The sequence below is a fragment of the Rhinatrema bivittatum genome, chromosome 1 (assembly GCF_901001135.1).
Source record: "Rhinatrema bivittatum chromosome 1, aRhiBiv1.1, whole genome shotgun sequence".
NCBI classification, from domain to species: Eukaryota; Metazoa; Chordata; class Amphibia; order Gymnophiona; family Rhinatrematidae; genus Rhinatrema; species Rhinatrema bivittatum.
Window position 1 is genome coordinate 155,492,836 of NC_042615.1, and position 13,844 is coordinate 155,506,679.

General features: G+C 43.2%; 1 protein-coding gene across 15 annotated transcripts in view; it reads right to left on the reverse strand.

The window, feature by feature from the left end:
- Positions 1 to 13,844, reverse strand: part of LIMCH1 (LIM and calponin homology domains 1) — a 692,462-nt gene that overhangs the window by 33,819 nt on the left and 644,799 nt on the right. For 14 of the 15 annotated variants that reach the window (XM_029588796.1, XM_029588765.1, XM_029588757.1 and 11 more), the window contains 3 exons: positions 12,432 to 12,596; positions 8,380 to 8,525; positions 6,521 to 6,642 (listed from right to left, as the gene is read on the reverse strand). In XM_029588796.1, coding sequence (XP_029444656.1) covers positions 6,521 to 6,642; positions 8,380 to 8,525; positions 12,432 to 12,596 — 433 coding nt within the window. The remainder of the gene's footprint in view (positions 1 to 6,520; positions 6,643 to 8,379; positions 8,526 to 12,431; positions 12,597 to 13,844) is intronic. The other variant, XM_029588722.1, reaches the window with a different exon arrangement.

Sequence of the window (13,844 nt, forward strand, 5' to 3'; positions counted from 1 at the left end):
AAACAAAGGATTATATTCCACATGCTCTTACTGACAATATCTGAGCTACAGTATTTGGGAAGTCTTAACTATATCCAAAAAATTATCTATCGATATCAAACTGTTAAATGTATCGAGAAACTGAAGTGAGTAAACTATAACAATACAGTCTGAATATTTTGTCAAGTTTCTTACCACAAGAAATTTAGATTATTCCTAATTTGTTATTGGTAAATTCCTAAATTGTTATTGGTGACTTTACAAAATATATCTCTGCCCTTATAATTCATAACTATGGAGAAAAGCATAATTTTAAAGGCATTTGCTAGTTGATATTTCTTTAAAAGAAGTGAACATCCAAGACACAATCAATCCCACAGTTGCTGAGAGCAGTTCCATTGAAATATGCTTCTACAAGATGTATAGTCTCACCACTCTTAAATAGATGTATTTCTCTATTTATACAAATCGACAAAGTCAAGTTGTCTCTTGTAAGGAGGGTTTGTAATAGGAGAATCTGATTGTGGACAGGTGTCCACAACACTAAAAGCCTCATCCCAAATTTGGCATTAATTACCACCCTTTTTAGCAGTATAGAAAAGAAGGACTGGATGGGCCTGGAGACTGAATTACCGTCTCACCCTTAGAGGTGGTTGAGGCACATTAATACAGCTGTGTGGGCAAGCTTGTACTGCCACTGCCCCTGTTGGACTTGTTCGGTGGATAAATGGAGCACCTTTTGAGGGTAATCTTCAAAGAGCCTGCACAGGGCTAAAGTCTGTGCGTACATTGTATATGCATGCAATTTTCACGTTTGGATACCCCATAACAAGGGATGCTGCTTAAAATACAGAATTACTGAAAAGCTTGTTTGTAGCATCTAAATTAAACATTTGTGTTGCAAGTTTTGTGCTCAGAAAGATGGTAATTTTCAAAAACATTTCCACTCACAAAACCTGGTTATGTGCAAAAACGACTGCCCTAAAACTGCCTCGGAATCAGAGTGCATAAAGGTACACGTACTGTATATCCCAGTTTCGTGCCTATTTTTATGCGCAGTGAGGAGAGGAAATTAAAAAGTATGCGAGTAAGTTATGCCCTCCGAAGAGGAAGTGTATTTTTCCATGAGTAAATGTGTGCCTGTCCTCAGCCAATTGCCCGAGGATTTTCAAAGCAAGTTGCTTTTTGCTATTTTTTATTTTTTTTGCTGCCACTTTGAATGTGAGGTGGGATCCTCGAGACCCACTATAGCAGCGGTTCTCAACCTGTGGGTTGCGACCCCGGCGGGGGTCGAACGCCCAAAACACAGGGGTCGCCTAAAGCAGGGGTCCCCAACCACCGGTCCGCGGACCGGGACCGGGCCGTGGGAGTTTTTTGCCGGTCCGCGGCGCCGCCAAGCACCGGCAGGTGTGTCGCGCGCTCCCGGTCTCTCCCGCTGCCGTTGCCGCCGGACTGTCAGCACGTTCAAGCCCAGCGGGAACGGCAGCGGCGCTAGAAGAAGCTGTGCACCCGTGGCTGGGCCTTTTCTTCTTCCTGCGCCTGCCCCCCCCCCCTCCCGTGACCCGGAACAGGAAGTGAATTGCGGTGCGCGGGAAGGAGAGAGAGCCGCGCTGCGCGAAAAAGTAGCAGCAGCGGCTGCAGCATCGGTCCTCGAGCAATAGAAGTAGCCGGTATTGGAGAAAGGAGACAGCAGCATGAGCCTCCCGTGGCCGATGGGATTCTTCTTTCTTGGCCAGCGGAGGCTGCTGCAGCTCCCATTTGTGCTCGGGGGAGAAGAGGAAGTGAGTGAGAGAAAGAGAGAGAAGCAGCCAGCCAGCCTGTGTGTGATTGACTGGTCAGAGAGCTGATGTGTGTGTGTATGTGAGAGACAATGAAAGTGATTGCTCAGGGAGATGACTGATGTGTATGTGAGAGTGTGAGACATTAGTCAGGGAGGTGACTGATGTGTGTGTGTGAGAGAGAGAAAAAGCATGGAAGTGAGAAGTCTGGGTATGTGAGAAAGCATGGGCGTAAGAAGCCTGGTGTTGTGGGGGTGAAAGAAAGCATGGGAGTGAGAAACCTGGGTGACTGTGCATGCATGAGAGAGAGAGACTGCTTGGTAAGGTGATGGTGCGTGTGAGAGAAAAAGACTGGTGTGTGTGTGTGAATATGAGAGAATGTGATTCAGGGAATGAGAAGCCTGTGCACGTGGAGAGTGAGCATGGAAATGAGAGAGACTGGTGTGTGTGTAACAGAGAGAAAGTGACTATGGGAATGAGAAGCTTGTGCATGTGGAGAGAACAAGCATGGGAGTGAGAGACTGGTGAGTGAGTGAGTGTATGTGTGTGTGTGTGTGAGAGAGAGAGAGACAGAGAAAGTGATTATGAGAGTGAGAAGCCCATATATGTAAGTAGAACACGGGAGTGGGAAGCCTGTGTGTGTGTGTGTGTATGGCATGAGAGAAACTGTTCAGGAAGGTGACTGGTGTGTGTGTGCCAAAGACTGTTTGGGAGATGATTGGTGTGTGAGAGACAGAAACTGGTCATGGGGGCATGACTGGTATGGGGTGTGTGTGTGAGAGACATGGGCACTAAGGAAGAGGACCATAAGTATAGAACTTAGCTTCTACTGCTGCTTCTGGTGAGTGCCACGGCCTGCAGGGAAGGGGAGTAGGAGAGCTGCTGGAGGGGGTAAGTAAAGGTGGCTTTTTAAGTTTATTTTTCTTGACTGCCATTTTAATTGTGTGATGTCTGCTTTTTTGAAATATTTTATTGGTGTTTGGAGAATGTTTAATAGTTTTTATGAGTTTTTAATTGTTGGATGTTCATAGCTGTTTTGAAACATTTATTCTGCTTATTAGTATAGTTTTACAATTATTTCTGTGTGGGGATCTATAGCTGCTTGCTAGTTCTGTTTTCCTAATAAGAGGTGTATTGGTTTTTAGGACCTGATTTAATATTTGTAGTGTTGCCTTTTCATAGATAGGGTTGCTCCTGTTTGAGTGTATTCCATAATACAGGTGTAACTGTGTGCGGATTAGTTTATGTGCATTACTACAGATCCTGGGAGTATGTTAGGTCGGTTCTGTGTCTGTTACCGAGATGAGATATTTTGCTAGCATGTAAGCGTTTGTATCAGTCTTATTTGTTGTGTTTTCTCAGAGGACATGCATTGGTGGTAAACTGCTGTCTTTTCATAAGTAGGGCTATTGAGCCTGGAAATAGAAGGAGTTTGAGTTGCTGTTACTGAGATGTCACTAGAACCAGAATATCTTTTTTGTAGGGTGAGTTGTATGGGGAATGTCATAATTCTGCTTTACATCCATTATTGTGGGTCAGGGGGGTTCCTGTGGATACAAACTGTACTTTTACATCTAGCCCCATGACGATCATGGGTCAGTGTGCCATGCATGTGAGAACCTATGGTGAGTTGAGTTACATTCACATTATAAATGTCATAATTAAATGATAAGTGTGCACTAAAATCCAACCCCATCCATAACCCCGCCCCCATATGACCAAAGCCCCGCCCTCACCCCACCCTCATGGGGCGAGGGCGGGGCGAGGGGTCACCGCAACATAAGGAACTGTATTGCGGGGTCACGGCATTAGAAAGGTTGAGAACCACTGCACTATAGGATCCTGGGCCTACAGCCTCACATTTAAGTGTTTTCCCAAAAGATGTAGATATTTTATCACAGCTGACCACCTTCTTTATTTGGATATGATAAAATATTTGTATACAATTGCCTATGCATGACCATCTTTGCATGCATTTGCCTTATTCATGCATGCAAATCACATGCAAAGAAGGTCATTGTAATAGGGAAGAGAACCTGGGCAGGGAGATGCAAACTACTGCATATAATGCACGTTAAAGCCCTACCGTAGCTTGATGCATCTCCCTGTAAGCATGCAGCAGTAGCTCAATGACTTAGCAAACACATTCTAAGGAGTCAGGACTGGAACACCCACAAAATTAAACAGTATTTAAACACATACCTGAGAGAGAGTTTGATAAAAATAAAAGTTATACAAACTGACCCTGCAGGTTTCATATATAAGGGAACCTTCAAATTTGCCCCTCACTAATAGAACTGCCCTTAATTTTTATGGCCAAAGTGGTTTCAACACACCTGGTGTGCCAGTAGTGTAGGTGGGAGTGATTAGGAAGATTGACACTCCTCATTGGGAAGGGTCTGAGATTTAATAAACCTCTTGAACCCATGTGACACAGTGGGTTTCTGGGAGCTGTATCAGGAGTATAATATTCTGAATCTTTACCAATCCAGTTTCAGGAAAGGCCATGGAAAAGAATCAGTCTTGCTGGCCAAGTAATATCCACTTTCATGAGGCTCAAGGTGGTGACTCTCTCACTGTCCCTACTTGACCTCTCGGCTTTCTTCGATACAGTTGATCACCATTTCCTGATCCAGCACCTAAAGAGTATTGGCGGAAGTGCCCTAAAGTGGTTTAGACATTCCTTGCCCAATAGAACTCAATTAGTTATGTGGGCCAATAAATCATTCTGTCTTAGAGAGCTCTCCTGCGGAATGTCCAGGGCTCAGTCTTCTCCCTGATATTTTTCAACACATCTGTATGAATTCTATCTGCGACCTCAAGTCCTTCTATAATAGAGTGCCACCTATTTGTGGATTATATCCAACTTTGCATTAAAATGAGATCTGACCAAACTTCATCCATTACCAAACTCAATAACTGTCTTGCAGCAGTAGCCCAATGGCTTGGCAAACACAAACAGACTAAACCCCATCTAAATCAGAGCTCCCTTGGCTCAGCAGCAGAGGGCACCCTCTACAATCGCTTCCCTCACTAGCAAGTACCACTTTATATCCTAAGGAGTCAGTACAAAGCCTAGGGGTTCAATTTGACTATACCTTCACAATGGAACCCTACATCTCGAGAGTGGTAAGGTCCTCCATGTATCTGTGTCAGATCCGTCAACTACATAATTTCCTTGATAAACAAGTAATCTACCGGTATGTGGTAATCACCAGCTAAATCGATTACTGAAATTCCTTTTACAAAGGCATCTCACAATACAGTGCGAAGTGCCTCCAGCTCCTACCAAGTACTGCTGTGAGAATTTTGGTAGGTGCAAAAAGAACTGATCCTATCAAGCCTATTTTATAGCAATTTCACTGACTTCCAGTAGAAAGCTGGATACAATGTAAAACTCTGTGTTCAAATGTTTGAATAAATAGACCCTTGAATACCTCTCTTAACTTCTCTCACCTTACACACCCCCTCAGTAGAACTCATCCACTGAAATGGCTCTTCTTTCCTCTCCTCCGTTGACCACCACCAGTTTGTTCTGTATGATACTCTGTGCTTTCAGCTGTTTGGGAAACACTGATTAAAAAGCCCAGTATTCCTATGCTGTTCTAATGCCTCTATTCACTTAAATATATTGTAATCCGCCTCGAGATGAAATTTGGGAAAAGGCAGAATATGAAATGTACACAAAATTTATTTATTAAAAAAAAAATGTAGAGCCCAAAGTCTGCAGCCTGTTCCCGTTCTCTCTACAGAGGGATACCACTGTGTCCTGGGGCCTCCCCAGTGAAGGACCATGTAAATGCTTTCTCCCATCAGAGTGCGGAGACCTTGCATGATTCCTGTTTTGAGAAAGTGACTGAGGCCCAAGGCCAGGGTACTCAGGCTTTGAAGAGAGATGGGGAAGAAGAAGATATGCTAAGGTGGCTGGGGACAGGTTGGGCTACCCAGGACTTTGACTGGAAGACAGAAATCTTTGGAGGAGAGGTCATCTTGCTCCTGAGGTACTTCTGGAGAAGTGCGTGCCAGAGGGGATTTGTCCTAGCTGGGAGTTCACAAGAAGAACTGCCCACATGAGGAAGAGACCTGTTATCCCTGTCTGAAAGGAAGTAGACCGAGGGGAGGAAAAGAAAGCTGCTATACATAGCAGGTGACAGGAGAAACTCAAGGGAGGATGGACTCCTGCCCTTAGGAGCTGACTTGCTGGGGAGTGTGGCAGACTGCAATGAAAGATTTTTAAGCAATTTTGGTCTTTGGTTTGCTAGGTGGTGCACTAGACTGAGGTGCATCATTGGGTTTTGGACTTTGTTTTACCTGCTCATCAGTGTCTGTAGAAAAAAAAAACCAAAAAACAACTTTTTTTTGGAGCTTTTTTGTTGCTTTGAATGGGTTGATTAGTAGAAGAGCCCAGAAAGGAGAAACCCTAAGGCTCTTGAAAGAGACTTTTTCCCCCCCTGTGCAGGAAGCCCAGGTGGTCATGGGGCCTGCTCTAAGCCATTAGCCTGTGCCCAGGACTGGGTCAGGACAGAGGCTACACAGATTTCAAGATTTAACATATTTTTGTCCTTTCTCTGCAGCCCAATTGATCAACATTCTTGTACTTTCAGCAAGTGAAATAAAAAAAACCTCTTCAGCAAATATCTGTTCTTTATGAAAGCCATGCGAGTGAGATCTGATAATCGGTGGGGGGGGGGGGGGGGTTAGGGTCATTTTGGAGAGCAGGACTTTGGCTTATTCAATCATTTTCAGTAACAAAACAAACCCACCCTGAAGAAGATTCAAGTTCATTCCAGCAGATGAGTCTTGTCCTGCCATCAGCATCTGCTGCCCTTGCTCACTCGCTCTCTGAGGCGCCGGCTCTGGATGTCCTGCGGTCACTTTATTCACACTGTAGACATACAGCAACACAACTGGCAGATCATGATGGAGGGATTTGGTAACAAGAGCACATCACGTCATCTAACACGTGCTACGTAAATCTGATGGCGATGCACGAGAAAGGTTTAAGAAGCAGAGTTAGCAGTGCATAATAAAGCGCTGTATACAGTGAAACACTGATCAAGCATCCAGCACCCAAAAGAATGGCACATTACTGTCAATCTCTAAGCAATGTGATTCTGTGGCAATAATTCATTGGAATGTCGGTAGACTGACTGATTTCAGTAACAGCCAAGGCAAACGATACTTTTTCCATGCATCTTATCCTCAAATGAACATTAAGGTATTTCTTCTCAGTAGGTCAAGGAAAGAACATTGGAAAAAAATATTTAAACCCCCAACACTACCACCATCAAGAGGCGCCATCTTAAACAAGTAGTGTACATCAGTTCTGACTGCTAGCTAGCACATGTACAGTGAAATGCTTTGCTTTTAAGGCTGGAGTGCTTTCAGCTCATGCCCATACTTGGCAAGTCAAACCTCAATGTGACAGCAGAGAAAGCAGGATTTGTGGGCAGATGGGACGTGGAAGGAGATCTAGGTTTTGCAGTTTTCCTAAATGCCAGAAAAATTATTACTTTGTTGCAAAGAGAAAGCATGGTCCCTTTCTAGGGATCAAAAAAGGATTTTGTTTGTTTCTCCACAGTCAAACTGACATAAGAAAATACATCAATGTTTAACCTTCCTGCTTAGGAGAAATGAATTACTTTGTGACTGCTAGAGAGCATGCACGTGTGTGTGTGTGTGTGTGGGGGGGGGGGCAGGGTCTAATTTCACCCACCTTTAATAACCTGATCATTTGGACTTTATACAGAGTTTTTCATTAAATCAATGTCAATGTGTTCTACAACAGAGTACATTAATAACACAATACAGCCTCATGAGGCTATGACTCTGTGCTTCAGTTAGAGAATTTGTCTCCCTTTGCCATGTGGGAGGCAAGAATTCTTCTCTCTTTTTTTGTCTCCCAGTTTCTTCTGCATCTTTAGGCTTCCAGATCGATCACAATGAGCCTGTACTGGGGCTATGGTGCTCTAAACCTTAATTCCCAACTATCCAGGGGTCTTCTCCTTCCTCTCTGTCCAACTCAATTAAGTGCAACCACAGTACTCGGTCAGGGGTCACAGACCCTGGAGATGCCATCTTCCCCAGGGGCTGTGAACACAGCCTCTGCAGCATTCCTAGCCCCAGCCAGCTCAAGGAGCAGAAGACCAGAAAGGGAAAGGAACCCCAGTCTCCTGCATGGAAATGCACAGCCAACAAGCCACAAGCTAACCACCATGCTAGCAGCTACACGCTGGTCTTTGAAGGCTCAGTCCATGCCCCTCTAAAAAGATGTGCAGCTGTGCCACCACACTCTCTGCACCCCTCTTCCCCCAGCTATTACCCAATTTTAATGTCGGAATTTCAGAGACACTTCAGAGAGGAGAGGAGCAAAGGTTCAATGCTATTTTCATTGTCTAGCTACAGTAGTGTATACGAAGGCATGGGGAGGCAAATTGACTTGCTAAAGGTCATACAGTAAGGATCAGATTTCCTGTTCTCAGCAGTGCGCTCCTGATTCATACTTCATGGGTCTACTGATTACATCACGCCACATACCAACCTAACAATTGTTAGATGAGATCAATGTTCTGCTTGTGCTGTTGCACTTTCATTCTGAAGCAATGCTTGTCATCTACTTTACCTCTTTTTTTCCTTCCACATTTCACCTTCGCGGCTCTTGTGAAATGATCCTTCATCCAGGTCCCACATCAAATCCTGCTGCTCTCTGATGGTCTCACATGTCCTTTGCTTCACTTGATAAGCTCCTGAGCTGGATTCTGCCACCTGCTGGCAACACCCAGGCAATAATTAAAACATGGGTTAGACTTACGCAGCGAAATTGTGAGTACACAGTGGGTTAGAAACGGGGTAACTGCGGCCGCGCTTTACTGATTGGCCTGTTTGTCAGGCACACAACTTGAAAGAAAACCTTTACAGCCCTCTATTGTTGCCTCTGAATTCCCTAGGTTTAACAGATTACTGTCTCCTTAAAAACAATCAAACACAAAATCCACCCCTTGCAAACATACAAAATGCCATAAAAAGCTAAGGGGCTTATTTTCTGAGCATTTTTTCCATAGACACAAAATTGGGAGAAAACCTTTTGTAAGTAGGCCCCTGAATTGGTTGAGGCTTATGGAAATGAAGCTGGAACACTCTTTAATTGACATTACAATATGTAATTTGGAGATCAGTAACTACAATGAGGTCCACATTCAAAAGCCATTTAGATGGATAACTTAAAAGTTATCCACCTAAATGGCGCAAACAGCATTTTCAGAGACTTATCTGGCTAAACTGGGGGTGTTCCGGGGAGGAGCAGAGTAGCCAGATAACTTATCCATCTTAAGGCTGGTTGTGCTGCTGACCTGTCCTGAACTTATCCAGCTAATTTTAAGACAGGTGGCTATATTCAGCAGCACTGCTGCAGCACTGAATATCCCAGCCAAGCTAGCCGGATAAGTGTATCCTGCTGAATATGGACCGCAATGTTATTTGGTAAATAAATTGCAAATAATTAAATTGAATTGATGTTACCATGAACTGTTGTCAGACATCTATTCATTTATATTAGACACTCGTACTTCTGCACAGAAATGCACCAATGAACAAAATTGCTACCTGTTCACAGACTGGAATTATTCATAAAGAGAACCTGAGTGTCAAAAATGAGAATGTTTGATTGCCCTAATGATGCAAGAGTCAGCCACACAGGATCAGGGCAATGGGCACACTTCCAAAACTATTCCAGGTTTTATTTTGAATTCTAATAATATTGTCCTAGTTCCAAATCTAGATACGTGGAATTCTTAGACATCAGAAAAATTAAATTTGAATAGGGATCCATATAGGGACAATTATTTTTCAATACAGAGTGAATGTTTCTGGACTACAGAATGGTTTGTCCCTGAACAGACAGGACATCATTTAGGGGGCAATAATCAAATGTGTTTTCGGAGGTAAACATAGGTTTACCCATGTAAAAACAGTTTGATTATTGCTGCCACCTCCCTCCCCTTTTACTGCAGGTAAAAGTATGCATACGGTGTACTTCTACATCTAGGACAAAACGAGCAGGGATGAGGTCAGGAAGGGGAAAAGTACTTACCATTATGTTCTTTGCACTTGTTTCAATGCAGGTGCAAAATATTTAGGTATTTTAGCTGCATTTTGCACACCAGTTTAATTTATTGGTTTTTCTACACCGTCACATCGGCAATGCCATCACAACGGTTTACAATTACATTAAAATAGAGAAATACAATAATATCATAAAAGATAACAGCTAAAATTATTAAAAAGAGATAAATTAGCTGCTAAAAAATCATAAAACTACTACTATAAAATATAACAAAAACATCTAAAGTACAAACGGTAGTTGCTATTTTGTAAGAGATATACAAATATGTTACCAAACTTATTCATACACTTTTACACCTAATTGATTTATGAAAATGAAATTGGATCTGTCTGACGATTGCAGCTTTTGGCTGGGAGGTCTGACTGAAGTGCTAGAGGGTCTAGGTAAACTGGAAGAGGACTGGGTGAACTGGTGAAGGTGACAGAGCTGGTGATGCCAAGTAAGCAAGCAAGTATTTTCCGGACTGCATATACACATACTTCATAAAATACCTGCCTCACGTTTAATTCTGAGTGTTTGCTTGCATAGTGCCTTAATTGTTTTGCATGTAAAACATACCCATGTATGTTTATAAAATGGGTAGAGAAAGTATGCAGTTTCTTGCACTGGAAATATCCGCATGTACTGCAACATGTGTGTGTGTGTGTTTACTTTCAGAACAGAAATGGGCAGCATTTTGTACACTGGGCAGCTTCCGTTGCACAGTTTATCAGATCCTAGCATTAATCTTTGTGTGGCCGCTTGCACACACAAACGCCAACGGGTTTGAAAGCTGGGCTTTTACTCGCATAGGGGAAGAGGCATTCTGGATGGTGGTATCTGGGTGGGGTTGGGACTTGCACGCATACCTTTTGATTTTTAAAGCGTACGGGCAAAACATTCTCCCAACAAAACTAAATGCACCGAACAGCTGGGGGGGGGGGGGGGGGGCAAGCACGAGTGCGCAGTTTTGCCAGGATAATTTTCAAAGCAGACTCAAGCGCGCCCAAGTCCGAATTGAAAATTAGTGTAACTTATGCACATAATTGCCAACTAACATGTGCAATGTTACTAAAATTATCCCATTAATGGTGCTGTATTCGTGGAATGGAAAGACATTTTATAAGCTGTGGGTCTCTATACCTGAGGATTGGAGGGTGGGCAAGCTAATGTCGATTTTTGAAAAAAAGGGCTCCCATTGATGTGGAGTAAAGTGGTGGAAGCTATTGTTAAAATCAAATTACTAGATTACTGGGCAAGAGCCAGCATGGGTTTAACAAAGGGAGGTCGTGCCATGCTAACCTATTAGAATTCTTTGAAGGTGCGAATAATCATGTGGATAAGGGTGAACCGGGTGATATAGTGTATTTGGATTTTCAGAAGGTATATGATAAGAGTCACTTATGAGAGACTCCTCAGGAAATCAGAAAGTCATGGGATAGGAGGCAGTATCCTACTATGGCTTAGTAACTGATTAAAGGATAGGGAATAGAGAGTAAGACTAAATGGTCAGATTTCCCAATGGAGAAGAGTGAATAATGGTGTGCTTTATGAATCTGTACCAGGACCAATGTTTAAGTTTATTTAAAGCAGTTAAAATATGAGCAGACTGTGAGGAATTGCAAGAGAATCTTCCAAAACTGGGCATCTAAATGGCAGATGAAATGTAAATTGCCTGTGTAAAATGATGCACACTGGGAAAAAATAATTGGGTACCCAATGCTGTGCTCCATATTAGGAGTCGCCATCCAGGAAAAGAATCTTGGGCGTTAATATCTGAGCGATAAATGTGCGTCTCATTCACTCTGCGTTGCATTAGGGGATGGATTAACTCCTATTTAACCCGTGTCCGACAGCAGGTTAAACTGCGCTTGTGTGAGCGCACTGTATTGCATCGGCCCCATAGTATGTGATCAAAGCATTTAGCAAAGCAGGGTTTTAAAGAAGTTTTGGACATGTTTTGAAGGACAGATCCATTAACAAATATTAACCAGGCAGGGGTGGGGATTGCTACCTCCTATAATCAGGGAAATGAGCAACAGGGAATGGATTGCCCTATTATGATGTGCTGCGTGCTTCGAAGTGATTCCAACTGGCCACTGTTGGTTGCGGGGCTTGGTGGACCACTGGTCTCACCCAGCATGGCACTTCATATATCATTACATTCATTCATTCAAGTGCTTCCCCCACTGGAGAAACCCTTTGAGGAATCAAACCCTGAAGCAACGGGCAAAGAAGTGTGTAAGAACACCAAGAAAAAAAAATTATTATAAAAAGGAAATAGCGCTTGCTGTCAATGTCTGGAAAAGAGAGTGGCAAAAGTAAGGTTTCTACACAGAATGTAGAAAGAAGCCACTGTCAGACTGTGACCCACAACTGGTACTGTCCTGTTAAAAAAAAAAAAAAAAAAAAAATCTGGGTCACAACTGAGAAGATGAGGTACACACTCCAAGCAATTTGGGAAAGTCCCGGACATCCCTGATTGAAAAGGAAGGCACATGCCACCGTCTCCTGCAGCTATGAAGCACCGTGCAACAGAGGTCAGCAATCAGTCAAGCACATGCTCCCCTTACCGTGTGACTTTCAGGTTCTTCTTCCTGTTCTGGCAATGCTCTCTCAAGTGGTTGAGAATTCCTGTTTGTCTGGGCTGTGGAGGAAGAGTTGCTGGAGGAGGGGAGATCGGCAGAGCTCAGAGAAGTGCTTAGTGGAACCACGGTGTCCTCAATTATCTTGCGCTCCTAGAGAAAGGAAATTCATTTTTTAGGACCTGAAAGATGACCCAAGTTGGATTTTGGATTTAATTGCTCATCTGTTCAAACCTGCACTTAAGGCAAGTTACATTCAGCTACAGTAGGTAATTCGCTGCCCCAGACAGGGGCACCTGTGGAGCAATGGAGGGTAAAGTGTGCATGTGTGCTTAAACATTTCTTATCACTTTCCCAATTCAGTAGAAATGTCGGAGGAGCAGTGACTTGCCCATGGACACAAGGAGCCTTGTCAGGATTTGAACCTTGGCTTCCCATGTTCTCAACCTGCTGCTCTAACCACCACTGAAGGATATTTAAACAGGAACACCTTTTGTTCCAAGATGCATAAAACAAACGTGAAATAAACTAACAGAACAAAAAGGAAAGACCTAGGAATAAAAACTAAAAGAGAGAGCAAGAGGTCCAAGGAACAGATAAGCTGAGAGTAATAACCAGATTCTTCTTTAAAATCAAAAAGTAGTTGTAACTTAAAAAAAAATAAATTTATATATATACACACATATATATACACACACACACACATATATATATATATATATATATATATATATATATATATATATACACGCTTTTGGATTGCGGGGGCATTACCAGGAGCGTGTAAGTTGTGGGAGGAAAACCACACATGTACATTTGATTTTCAAACACACACACACACACAGTTTTATCCCAGACTGGACACTTTCACCAATAGTGACTGTAAAGACGAAGCCATTTTCTACACTTGTAACTTGTGAGCAACTTGACAAACAGCGACAAGGCACATGTGTACTGAAGTGCATGCACACCTTGCAACAATGTGGGCTACTCAAAACTGCCCCCTCCCCCCCTTGAAGGGTTAGCAGTCAGAAGAAAATCTGCCCATACCTCAGGAACCCTGCCTGAAAGGCACATGGGCAAAGTTCATATCCCTGCAGCACAAGAGGAGTCGGTCCTATCTTTACGATCATATAAATATATCGTAACATTCTCAAAATGAATAGCTTAGTCTAACTTGGAAAAATATTTAATAATAAACATGTCGGGGAAATGCACGCTGCTATGTTGCACAATTAGGTGCAATCTGGGGCCTGCTGAGCCACCTCTACTGCCATGCAGGAGATATCTGCAGGGTGACCGCAGGAGAGGGAAGTGCAAGGTTTTGGCATGGTGCTAGAGGAATTGTAGGGTGGAGGTGTGGTGGCCTGGGTTGGCCCCCGCAGTGAGTACCTGCCCTGC